Genomic DNA, 13764 nt, shown 5'->3' with positions numbered 1-13764 from the left:
TGGTAACAGATGACGAAAAGCAGATGAAAAAGTCAGTTCATGTAAATACAGCAAAGCAAGCCATTATCTTTAATGCATAATTAGAAAGAAATACCACTATAATTGGATAGTAACAAGAAAAGTAGTACAGCAGATATTTCACAGCTTCTGAATTTTTCTTGCACACGGTGGTGCAATAGAGTGTGTTATAGCTAAGGCTGTGAGTTTGTCACAGAAGTCACAGATTCCGTGACTTTCTTCTGTGACTTCTGCAGAGGCCGGTGCACCTGGCTCAGGGGCAGCTCAGGCAGCCCCTGCGCCAGTCGTACCGGTAGTTGCTGGGGCAGTCTGGGGCCACTGCACTCGCTCGCCCGCCAGCAGCAGCAGAATTTGGGTGTGGGAGGGGAGAGGGGGCAGGGGCATGGGACAGGGGGAGGTGGGCTCTGGGCAGCACTTATCTGGGGGGCTCCCCAGAAGTGGTGACATCCCCCTCGCTCAGCTCCTAGGTGGAGGAATGGCCAGGCAGCAATGCATGCCGCCTCCACCCAGAGCACTGGCTTCGCAGCTCCCATTGGCCAGGAACTGCAGCCAATGGGATCTGCAGGGGTGGTGCCTGCGTGCCGCCCCCGCCCTCCTCCCTCCCCCAGTACCTGGGCTGCCTCCCCCCACCAAGTTTTAGTCAGGGGTATTTTTAGTAAAAGTCATGGACAGGTCACTGGCCCTGAATTTTTGTCTACTGCCCGTGACCTGTCCGTGACTTTTACTAAAAATGCCTGTACTAAAACATAGCCTTAGTTATAGCCCCTGCAGAGGTTTAGCAACGGGCATGTTCCCACTGAGATAGCCCAGCTCTGCAATACTCCAGTGCAGCGCTGCACCTACATGGTATACCAGAATTCACTGAAAATAGATGCTGCAACAATTTAAGAGATACCCATAGAAGAGCAATCCATGAGCAACTTACATGGGGGTCGGATTCCTGGTCCAGTTCTGGTGCCATCAATCTCATTACCATTCCTATCCACACACCAACAATACCCAGTGCTAGAATGGCATTGAGTTGGTTGGTAATTCCCGTGCTCATCACACTGAGGAACAAACTGACCAACGAGTATGGGCCTTTGTGGGTAGGAAGAGCCCCTGCTAGCCAAAGCTTGTTCTTGTTCACGCTGACATTTAGTCTTCTCCAGTTCTGCAAAAAAATAAAGCAATGAATATTTTATTTTATACACCTGACCAGCTACAGGATCCCAGTGCAGCAGAATATGATGGAAGTATTCCAGACTCCAGCCTTTAAAGAAAGTTTTTACTATTACAAGTCCTGATGACATATCTGAAAAGATAATGTGTAGTTACTTCAATGATAATCTGACAAATGGAAGTGTGGCACATTTATCTCAAAACAGATTTCACAGTCAGCGTTAAAAGTGTAACTTTGTATAGTCTGAGACCATGAGCAAATGCTAGATTTTAATACTTTATGTATTCAGATAACAACATGCACTAACAAGAATCATTCTACTTGTCCATTGTGACCTAGAATGGAACTTCACTCCTCCAGGAGGAGGCAGCATAATGTGTAGTCAATTTGCAACACCACCTCACCCCCGGAATTGTGGCTAACTAGCTATGCCATACTGTAGATGCAATTTTTTCTGCAGCTCTAAAAGATCCCTTCAGATCCACAAGAGCAAGTCCATGATAAGCAGCAGAAATTACAAGTTCTCTGCAGAAGCCAGAAAGTGTAGTGCCTCCTTATGGCTTTATGTCACAAGCAGGGTGACATCCCTCTGGTATCTGCAAAGACAATGTGGTCTGGTCCAAAAGGGGAAGGAACACATGCAAGAGGGGTGGGGGGGGAAAAGAAATCATAGGACTAGATTCTACTGTCTTGTAAATGTGTTGAAAAGGACATATCAGGCAAAACAGATATACCAGTCTAGAAACTGATGACATGCAGCAGCCCCACCACCTGTGGAGATCTGTTAATAAAGAGGTCACAAAGGAACCTTAGCAATCTATATGATCAGGAGGGTTGGGCACAGTCCTCTGAAGAACAGGTTTTCCTAAGACATCACAAAATCAGTGTATGAAAAATATACTGTAATCATATACCTCATGCAACAGGGAATAGTAGCATGGGCTACACCATGCTACTACACCAACTTTTCCTTCGACATGCCTTTCAGCATAAACAAACTCAAAACATACAGACAAATGACTTTTTATGTCTCTAGACACAACTGACTGGATTAGTGTTATCTTACTCTGGGGGTCCCTGCAGCGTTTGGGAGGGCGAGAGATCAGTTGTGACTGCACATCCCCTACCTCCTGCCTCAGCCTGCAGAACCAGTTCTCCAGCCAGCAAGCCAGCAACAACCACTCTGAACTGTTTGATGACAAGGTTTAACATCATCACTTCCATTTATTTGTTTGTGTTTTACACCATACAACAGCCTGGTAGGGAACAGTGACCCAGTATCAGCAGTACACCCCTGTGAAGCCACTCAGAGTAGAGCAGGCTCTGCAGATGACATAGCTTATTCGTATGGTTTTACAGTCACACAGATACAAACCTTAGATTTAAAAAAAATAAATATTTAAACCAGTTATGCCAGAACAGGCTTAGGACACATCTCAGACACCTGGACACAATTAAAATAGGGAAATGCAAATGTCTGGAGAACAGTTCAGCGTCTCTAAACAAATGAAATATTTGGCCTCAGCTCTCATGTGGGTGGTGAAGTACATTGAGACAAGGTACAGCACAGATTTTTGAGGAACACTATAGAGCTAATATTTTGTGTGTGTTTGAAATGATCATCTTCCCAGCAATGCACTATAAAAAAGCAGGGTATGCAGTAATTGGCTCGTTTGCCCACACTGTTTGCTTTTTTAAGAGGTCATGTTCTGTGTACAGCATTCTCCAGTGAAAGCTGAGGGTGTACAGCAGCTGGAGGCCAGCCACTTTTTTCATAAAACACGGTCTTACTACAGCTAAATAGAAACGTCACAAGAATCTTGGCATTAACATATGTATATGAACTTAGTTACATGGATACCTTATAGGAATGTCAAAAACGAGATGGCAAAACCCACAGCAAAATGGTAAGTTGCAAGTTACTCATGACTACCAATTTAGGTCCCAATCCTGCAAATATTTATACGTGTGTTCAACTTTACTTAAGCAAGCACACGCATAACTGTTTGCAGGACTAGGGCCTTAGGCGAATATTGCAATCAGAGCCATGTGGCCAGACCCTGAAACTCCATACAGTCACAAAGCTCTGCTCATGTGGATCCAATTGAAGGACTGAGGCCTTAATTTTGACAATTCCTTTCCAATAGCTAGTTAAGAAGAATGTAGATGTTAAGAATGAAAGTTTCCAAAACACATCCCCAGTGTTCATGAACTGATAAGAGTTTACAAAAATATTTATAGAGAAGAGAATCCCAAGCAAAATAATTTCACTTTCACCGCATAGACAGGCAGCTATAGTAAAATTACCTTTTATATAACCATAGCGGTTCACCTTGCAGTTTTGTTAAGTCTCCCCAACACAAACACAAAAACACATGCTTTATTTGCTATTGCAATGCTAGGAATCAATTTTACAAACGTTTATAAATAAACATTTATTTATGCAATTAGTCCCAATAAAGTCAATGGGATTACTCACATAAGTAAGAGCTTGTTGGATCAGACATCTAGTTTCCAGACTCTGGAGCCCATGGCTTTTTTAAACTTTGAAAATCTTAGCCTATATTTATAAAGATACAGAAGACAGCTAAACACCCAATTCCCACTGCTTTTCAATGGGAGTTGGGTGCCTTTGAAAATCATAATCCTACTCATTTGTGCTACATGCTCTATGTGCATATTTATATTTATGGATTTGTGGTAAGCTTTCAGTTCCGTCCAACTGTCTGTAGGTTACCCTGAGATCTATTCTTTCATTCTTGTAAACAGCCTACTTTAGATAAATATTTTTATTAAAAATCTGTGAACAGAAATAAGAACATCATCAGCATATGCATTCTATACTGAGCACACACACATTTGTTTTGGCTAGTCTTTCACCCTTATTCTCATGCTTCAACTCATAATGCTTACTTTAGCTCATATTACAACATACACATAAAAATTCACCATCACCATCACCAACAACCAAAACAATGAAATCTGACAACTATAAGCACTCGTCACTTTGCTTTTACACTGCACTTCTTTCCCTCTTTTAAAAAGAAGAACAGGAGTACCTGTGGCACCTTAGAGACTAACACATTTATTAGAGCATAAGCTTTCGTGGACTACAGCCCACTTCTTCGAATGTACTCCTGTTTCCCCTCTTTTGTTAGTTTGAATTGTAAGTAGGGCTGTGTATTAATTGCAGTTAACTCAAAAAAATTAATCGCGATAAAAAAATTAATGATTAATCACAGTTTTAATCGCACTGTTAAACAACAGAATTCCAATTGAAATTTATTAAATATTATTGGATTTTTTCAACATTTTCAAATATATTGATTTCAATTACAATACAATATACAAAGTAGACAGAGCTTATTTTATATTGTTATTTTTTATTAGAACTATTTGCACTGTAAAAATGGCAAACAAAAGTAATAGTATTTTTCAATTCACCTCATACAAGTATAGTAGTGCAATCTCTTTACTGTGAAACTGCAACTTACAAATGTAATTTTTTTGTTCCATAACTGCACTCAAAAACAAAACAATGTAAAACTTCAGTGCCTACAAGTCCACTCAGTCCTACTTCTTGTTCAGCCAATCGCTAAGACAAACAAGTTTGTTTACATGTACGGGCGATAATGCTGCCCGCTTCTTATTTACAATGCCAACTGAAAGTTAGAACAGGCATTCGCACGGCACTTTTGTAGCTGGCATTGCAAGGTATGTACATGCCAGATACATTAAATATTCATATGCCCTTTCATGCTTCGGCCACCATTCCAGAGGACATGCTTCCATGCTGATGATGCTCATTAAAAAAATAATGCATTAATTAAATGCATTATTAAATGCAAATAATGAAATTAAAACTCCTTGGGGGAGAATTGTATGCCTCCTACTCTGTTTTATCCGCATTCTGCCATATATTTCATGGTATAGCAGTCTCGGATGATGAACCAGCACGTTGTTTGTTTTAAGAACTTTTTCACAGCAGATTTAACAAAACCCAAAGATGGTACCAATGCGAGATTTCTAAAAGTAGCTACAGCACTCGACCAAAAGTTAAGAATCTGAAGTGCTGTCCAAAATCTGAGAGGGACGAGGTATAGAGCATGCTTTCAGAAGGGTTAAAAGAGCAACACTCCGATGCGGAAACTACAGAAATTGAACCATCAAAAAAGAAAATGAACCTTCTGCTGGTGGCATCTGACTCAGATGATGAAAATTAACATGCGTCGGGCCGCACTGCTTTGGATGGTTATCGAGCAGAACCCATTATCAGTCCTCTGGAATGGTAGTTAAAGCATGAAGGGACATATAAATCTTTAGTGCATCTGGCACGTAAATATCTTGTGACGTTGGCTACCACAGTGCCATGTGAATGCCTGTTCTCACTTTCAGGTGACATTGTAAACAAGAAGTGGGCAGAATTATCTCCTGCAAATGTAAACAAACTTGTTTGTCTCAGTGACTGGCTGAACAAGAAGTAGGACTGAGTGGACTTGTATGCTCTAAAGTTTTACATTGTTTTATTTTTGAGTGCAGGATTTTTGTTTTTTTGTTACATAATTCTACATTTGTATATTCAACTTTCATGATAAAGAGACTGCACTACAATACTTGTAATGGGGGAACTGAAAAATACTATAACTTTTGTTTTTTATAGTGCCAATATTTGTAAAAAATAATAAATATAAAGAGAGCACTGTACACTTTGTATTCTGTGTTGTAATTGTAGTCAATATATTTGAAAATGTAAATATCCAAAACTATTTAAATAAATGGTATTCTATTATTGTTTAATAGTATGATTAATCGCACAATTAATTTTTTTAATCGCTTGACAGCCCTAATTGTAAGCTCTTTAGGGCCAGGACCTGGTCTCCTTTCATGTATATAAGTAGGCAGGGAGGCCACTGGCACTAAGATGTAACATTTAAAATTTTCACCATTATTCTAAAGAATTACACTATTGGTTGGGGTACACTTTGTTATTAAACATCTACACAAGAGTCTACATTTACCCATTGCTTTAGGCACAAGGCTTGATTTTGCAAGTCCTACGACATGTTAATTCTTACGTGAGTAGTCTGATTTCCTGCAAAGAAGCTTTTTGTTAGTAAGAGCTTGCAGGATCAGGCTCATACAATAGATAAGAGACATTCCTTGCCCTAATGAGTTTACAGTATAAATCTGGCAAAACACAGGACAACAGTTCCACATTGTGACACCAGGGCCACCCAGAGGATTCAGGGGGCCCAGGGCAAAGCAATTTCAGGGGGCCCCTTCCATAAAAAAAAGTTGCAATACTATAGAATACTATATTCTCGTGGGGGCCCCTGCGGGGCCCGGGGCAAACTGCCCCACTTGCCCCCCCCTCTGGGCGGCCCTGCGTGACACAGAGGCCCATTTGTGGTTTACTACTGTCAGCAACAGGACTGACATACTCACTACACCTCACACAGTGGTGTCATGTTTAGGGTCCTACCAAATTCATGGCCATGAAAAACGCGTCACGGACCATGAAATCTGATCTCCCCTCCCCATGAAATCTGGTCTTTTATGTGCTTTTACCCTATATTATATCGATTTCATCGGGGAGACCAGCGTTTCTCAAATTGGGGGTCCTGACCCAAAAGCGAGTTTCAGAGGAGTTGCAAGGTTATTTTAGGGGGGGTTGTGGTATTGCCACTCTTACTTTTGTGCTGCCTTCAGAGCTGGGCAGCTGGAGAGTGGCAGCTGCTGACTGAGGGCCCAGTTCTGCAGGCAGCAGTGCAGAAGTAAGGGTGGCAATACCATACCATGCCATCCTTACTTCTGCGCTGCTGCTGGCAGTGGCTCTGCCTTCAGAGCTGGGCTCCTAGCCAACAGCCACTGCTCTCCATCTGCCAGCTCTGAAGGCAGTGCCGCTGCCAGTAGCAGTGCAGAAGTAAGGGTAGCAGTATCACAACCTCCCCCTACAGTAACCTTGCAACCCCCCCAACTCCTTTTTGGGTCAGGACCCCTACAATTACAACACCGTGAAATTTCATATTTAAATAGCTGAAATCATTACATTTATGATTTTTTTAAATCCTCTGATTGTGAAATTGACCAAAATGGGCCATGAATTTGATAGGGTCCTAATCATGATATATCTATATATATACACACAAGAGGTGCCAAGTAATATATCACTGGAAAACTAATAACTCACTGATCACTAATATTCTTCCGTGATGTATGTATCGGGTGTATACCAAGAGTTATGGATATGTGCTAGAATTATGTTCTTAAAGCAATTCATAAACCCAGTCTGCCCTAGATAACAGAATGTGTATTTGGTTGGCTGATCAACCTGGTCATCTGGCAGAGACGCTGAAGGCACATTTACTTATAAAGTACACAAAGCTTTCAAGCTAACAAGTAGTGGAGAAGACATCATGGTGTCTATAATCCAGCAAGAGAAAAAAGCTTTATCTGGGCTATAAAGTCAGGGAGTCTGACCCTCAAATGATAAGCAAATAAATCAACTGATTGTATGTATAACACATTACTGTATTATAAAAAGCAACAGAGGGTCCTGTGGCACCTTTGAGACTAACAGAAGTACTGGGAGCATAAGCTTTCGTGGGTAAGAACCTCACTTCTTCAGATGCAAGTGAGGTTCTTACCCACGAAAGCTTATGCTCCCAGTACTTCTGTTAGTCTCAAAGGTGCCACAGGACCCTCTGTTGCTTTTTACAGATTCAGACTAACACGGCTACCCCTCTGATACTTGTATTATAAAAGTGTATCAATTAAGTTATTTTATAAAAGCCTGTGACCTAAACTCTTGGGTGTATCAAGTTCCAGAATAACATGCTGCCTGATTTGGGACCTATCTCCTGATGTGCTCCACTTACTTTTCTTTCCATTTTTGTTTCTAACAGTCTCTATAAGGCTGAGAGTATGCACAATGTATGATTGTAAATATGAACACAGGAAACCATTTTACTATATTTATTCTTAGACTTATGTCACTGATTTTTCTAGAATTTCAATTATATTTGTATATGTTAACTAAAGTTCAAAAAATTTGTATTTCACTAATTTCCATCTCCTTAATTAAATCTAAGTAGCTGCCTAAATAAAGAACGTGTTATATGTGACAAGTGCATGTTGCACTCCAATATATAATTTTAGAATTGCAATAATCAATAAGAATACAGGGTTAAAAAGATTTTTAATAATATGTTTACCATGGTACTAACCAGGCTAACTTTCTGAGCCAAAGTTAATGGGAATTGCAATGATGAAAATATCAAAACAAATATGAGGACTGTTGGGAATTCAATACGCGATCTTTAGCACACAATGGTTAACACTCCACATGCCATTTGATTTAATATGTGGACGCGGGAGTTGAAAGACAAGGAAAAGCTAAACAAAGTCAAAACTTTTAGTTATGGATGGAACATGTCCAAATGTGGATTTAGATTTATTTTATAAATCTAAGGGTAAAAAAGGAAATAATAGATATAAAAAAAATGAAGTGTGCCCAGTATATAGATGAAAAGTGGAGTTGCTTTTGTCAAATATACACAGATGGGTCAAAAAAAAAAAAAAAACAGATCAGGAAAAGTAGGGACAGCACATTGTATACCAAAATTAGGAATTAGTACATCTAAAAGAATATCAGATTTTGTAGCTATCGTGATGACCAAACTAGCTATTAATGCTAGTGTGTTACACTGGATCTGGGATGTACGTCCAGTAGGGATCATGTTTTTGGATTCAATATCAGGTCTTATAGCACTAATAAAAGGGACCTCCATATGTAGAAGTGATTTAATCAATGAAGTTATCTTTCTAATAACAGAGTTAGTATAGATAGGAACACATGTAGCATTAGCCTGGATGCCAACACATATGAGGATAACAGGAAACAAAATGGCAGATAAAGTTGCTAAAAGCACTGTAAGAAATGGAAGGATTGACCGAGAAATACCCTTGAGTAAACAGGAATTAAAAAACCTAATGTGCCACTGTCAGACTAGGTGTCAGCTTATGCCAAGGCCCCAGGCCTTACTGAAAACTCACAAATGCATAGTTGGAAACCAGTCTGGCTTACCTGTGGGTTCGTATTGTTAAAATTGATATTAGTGTTATAAGAATCGGTGTAGTGTTTAGAATTTATGGAATGCTTGGAGGGTGCTTGTAATACTTACCCATGCTATAAATGTAATACTTAACTTTTGCGCTATAACTGTAAGATATTTGTTCTGAAAGTCTAACTCACCAAATAGGAAAAAAAACTTCATCTAATGCAAAATGCTAGATTCCTACAGAAGGTGTTGCCTCCTGCCCATCAGGAAGTACTGCTGAATCCAAATGGGCCATTGTAGAACAAAGACTTTGTCAATTGCTCCCTACCCCTCCACCCCCCAGGAAGAGTTCTCCCATCAGCTTGGCTTGGGTTAGCCCCAAAAGACATAAAAGCTTGCTTAGTACAGAAGCGTCTATAACCTTTTGAACTTAAGACTGTATCTTTGTGCATGTATGCTTACCTGCTTTAACCTTTAAACAACTCATTTCTTCTTCCTAGTTAATAAACCTTTCGTTGGTTTATTATAGGCGTGGCTACAAGCATTGTCTTGTGTGTGAGATCTAAGGCGCAAAATGACCTGGGGTGAGTGACTAGTCCTTTGGGACTAGGAGTAACCTGAATATTGCTGCGATTTTTGGTCTAAAGCAGGGATCTCAATCACGCGGCCCGCAGGCTACATGCGGCCCATGGGGTTCTTTCGTGCGGCCTGCCAAGCTCCCCACGGCCCCGCCTACCCTGTGCCGCCGCAAGCCCCACTCTGCTCCCTGAAGCGGCTGAACTACTGCATGTCCCTGCAGCCCTGGGCAGGGGGGTGGGAGGCGAGTAGAGGACTCCTTGCTCATGCAGCTCCCATTGGCCAGGAACTGGGAACCGCGGCCAATGGGAACTTTGGGGGAGGTACCTGGAGGAGCAGCAAGAGCGGCACATGGTGCCGTTCCCCCTCCCGCCCCGCCCCCCCCAGGGACTCCGGCTGCTTCCTGGAGTGGAGCAGGGCCAAGGCCAGGGCAGGCAGGCAGGGAGCCTGCCCTGGCCGCGGTGCGCAGCGCTACCACCCCGGATCCGCTCTAGGTAAGCGGCGCCGGGCCAGAGCCCGTACCCCGCACCCCTTCTGCACCCCAACCCCCTGCCCGGAGCCCCCTGCCACATCCCACACCCCTCCTGCACCGCAACTCCCTGCCCTGAGCCCCCTGCCACACCCTGCACCCCTCCTGCACCCCAACCCCCTGCCTGGAGTCCCTTGCCACACACTGCACCCCAACCCACTGCTGCACCCCTCACCCCAACTCTCTGCCCTGAGCCCCCTGCCGCACCCTGCACACCTCCTGCACTCCCTGCCCTGAGCCTCCGCCGCACTCTGCACACTTCTTGCACCCCACACCCCAATTCCCTGCCGTACCCTGCACACCTCATGCACCTCAACTCCCTGCCCTGAGCCCCTGCCACACCCCACACCCCTACTGCACCCCCTGGGGGCAGGGAGGGGGCAGAGTTGGGGTGAGGACTTCAGGGAAGGGGTTGGAATGGGGGCAGGGAAGGGGTGAGAAGAGGCGGGGCAGGGCGGGGCCATATGGAAGAGGCGGGGCAGAGGGGAGGCCATGGGCAGGAAGTGGGGGGTGTCAATGACGCAGCCCTTGGGCCAATGCACTAGTCCTCATGCGGCCCTCAAGGTCATCTGAGTTTGAGAACCCTGGTCTAAAGCGGCCATCTATCACAGAGGCATGCTTGCCTGGGGTGACAAGATAGACTGGGGAGCCAAATGGGACTGCCTGTGACTCCATGTTAAGGCTCTGAATATGCTTTAGGAGTTCGCATTTGTTACTTGGTTGGCGAAATCTAATTATAGAACACAAACAATTTGGGGTTTGTGCCCAGTTCCTGGACAGTCTGCCCTGAGGTTGGCACTCATACTTGTGAGCCCCTGCAGACAGCATGACACCTTATACAGAATGATTTAAAAAGAGAAGTGGTAAAAAAATGTGTATCAATGAAAGAAGAGGAAGATGATTTTTCAAATTGTGCTTTTGAGTAGAGGATAATGAAATACAGAGCCCAGATAGGAAAAATGAAGTGATTTTGTTTAGAGTACTAACTGGCCATTGTGGTTTAAACAAAAATCTTTTTTGAATAAACAAACACAAAGTTGGACTATGTACGTGATGTAAGGTAGAAGAAACAACTGATCACCTTTTATGGGTATGTAAGGGTTTTGATAAAGAAAGGGAAAAGATTGAGGAATTTCAATGGCTTAAGCTAACAAAAGTTATTATATTTTATAGTAAAAATATCAGGGAAAAGGGGTAGTATTAGAAAGGCTTTGTTACAACGTACATTACCTGAAAGATACAGGACAGAATGAGAGAACATAAACCACGAGGTATCTAGGAATTGTAGCTGGTGGCGGCTATAACTATCCAATCAAGTTTGCTTCATCATGGAAAACAGAAACAGAAAAAGAATGAAGTGGGGAGGCTCTGGAGATTGCAGAACATGAACAGCTGCTGAAGGGAAGACCCTGAGACCAAGGAAGCTGTGATCTAGAGAGAAGCCGAGGGAGCAAGAGGCTCTGAGGAAACCTCAATGGAGTTTGGGCCTATAGGCCATGTCAGAAGGCTGATATCTAGCTAGGAAGAACAATGAGAACAGACTGGGATGGAAGATGAGCTCCAGCTGTAAGAGAAACAAGAGAGTTAAGTATGGACTGTTGTGTGGTGATGGACTTTATTTTGGGACCCTGAGGACTGTTAGGACCCATTTCTGTTATTAAACCTGGGGCCAGAAATTAATTGTTTTTTATATTAAACCCAGGCAGCGAGTGCTGTTATCCATGTGAAATCCTGTGCATAGTTCTTCAGGGGCCTGTAAGAGGGGGCTAAAAGAGGCAGGGTACCTGTAAAGAGAACCCAACCCTCCCACAGGAGGGGGCGCTTGGTAAATGGCCACCCTGTTACAGGGGCCTGTATCCTGGAGCACAGTGACTTTGAAAAGGACTTAAAAAATCACAGTAGACAAGTAACTGCACATGAGCTCCCAATGTGATGCTGCAGTTAGAAGGGTAAATAGGATCCTTTTATGTATAACTAGGGGAATGTCATGGAGTACGGAGGTAGTATTACCTTCGCACACGGCACTAGTGAGACCATACTGGAATGCTCTGTCCCATTCTGGTGTCAACACTTCAAAAGGGATGTTGAAAAATTGGAAAAAGGCTCAGAAAAGAACTACAAGAATAATTTAAGGTCTGAAAAACATCTGTTACAGAGAGATATCTAAGATGTTCAATCTATTTAGTTTATCCAAGACACACTTAAGTGGTGAGTCTACCAGTACCTACATGGGGAAAGATATTTCTGATGTTAGATGCCTCTTTAATCAAGCAAAAATAGCATAATGAGATCCAATGTTAGGAAGCTGAAGCTAGACAAATTCAGACTAGAAATAAAGCATGTATTCTTAACAGTGAGGGTAATTAACCAGTGGAACATCTTACCTCGGGCTGTGGTGGATTCTCCATCACTTGAAGTCTTGTAAATCAAGACAGAATGTCTGTCTAAAAGATATGCTGTAGCTCAAACAGCAGTTACGGTCTTGATGCAAATACTACGGGTGATGCAGAAATTATTGGATGAGGTGGCTGGTGTTATGAAGAAAGTCAGACAACATGGTCTTAGTGATGCCTTCTGGCCTTGAAGTCTATGAATGTATAAGAATGACCTTCCTACAGCAACAGCTGTTTAATTTTTGTTCCATCACACTTTCAGCACCCATGTCATTTTCAATTTATTTCAAATTCCATAGTGTATGGGACATCTTCCTCCCCTTAGCCACCCATCAAAAGTGATTATGCACTGGTTTTGTAATCATGCCAAATTCAGATATTCAATTTTATAAGCCATTAAAATATTTTCAACTTCTGATCTACCAACTCAATCACATTTTCATTCTCAAATGGAAACTACAGCAAATGTTTTCATACTGTGCCCAGGGTCATTATGTAATCTCATAGTTACTTTACGTTTCTTGTTTGGACAGTTCTGGGTACTACAAGAAACTACACTGGGATTTTCAATTGCTAGTCCTGAACAGTCTCAAAGATCAGGTTCAAAATGTCAACATTAAAATCTCAACCCTATTTATCAGTTTACTTTTGCTTTTGTCATCCTGTATTTGTAGTGATATATTACAAACAGTAAATAGACTTATGCTGTCAATGCATTTCTTATATGAAAGAGATTATACACATTACTTGTGTGAGTAGTATTTAGTGGCCATAGGTCCCAACCCAAGAATCTTTCTTTTTTTCTGTTTAGTAAACATAGCCTCTGGGGTTTGCAGGCGTGGGAGGGCTCAGACATCTGTTCCTTTTTGAACTGAAAAAATGAAGCGTGAGGAAATAATGAAGTTCAGACATTCTTAATAGCTGCTGGAATGTCACTGCTCACATCAACTCTTTCATGAACAAGGTGGCTAAGTTTGGAATGAATGTGAAATTCCAGACAATTTCCAACAACTACTTCTGAGAAAA

The 13764-nt window shown here is 42.1% G+C and overlaps 1 protein-coding gene across 1 annotated transcript in view; it reads right to left on the bottom strand.

The window, feature by feature from the left end:
* The window catches only part of NID1 (nidogen 1), an 84899-nt gene that overhangs the window by 21003 nt on the left and 50132 nt on the right, over positions 1-13764 (bottom strand). The window contains exon 13 of the mRNA XM_034765062.1: positions 944-1171. Within this exon, the coding sequence (XP_034620953.1) occupies positions 944-1171 (228 nt within the window). The remainder of the gene's footprint in view (positions 1-943; positions 1172-13764) is intronic.

Source organism: Trachemys scripta, chromosome 3 (genome assembly GCF_013100865.1).
Source record: "Trachemys scripta elegans isolate TJP31775 chromosome 3, CAS_Tse_1.0, whole genome shotgun sequence".
Lineage (NCBI taxonomy): Eukaryota > Metazoa > Chordata > Testudines > Emydidae > Trachemys > Trachemys scripta.
The sequence above is the reverse complement of the archived record's forward strand: the minus strand, read 5'-3'. Positions and strand labels throughout refer to the sequence as shown.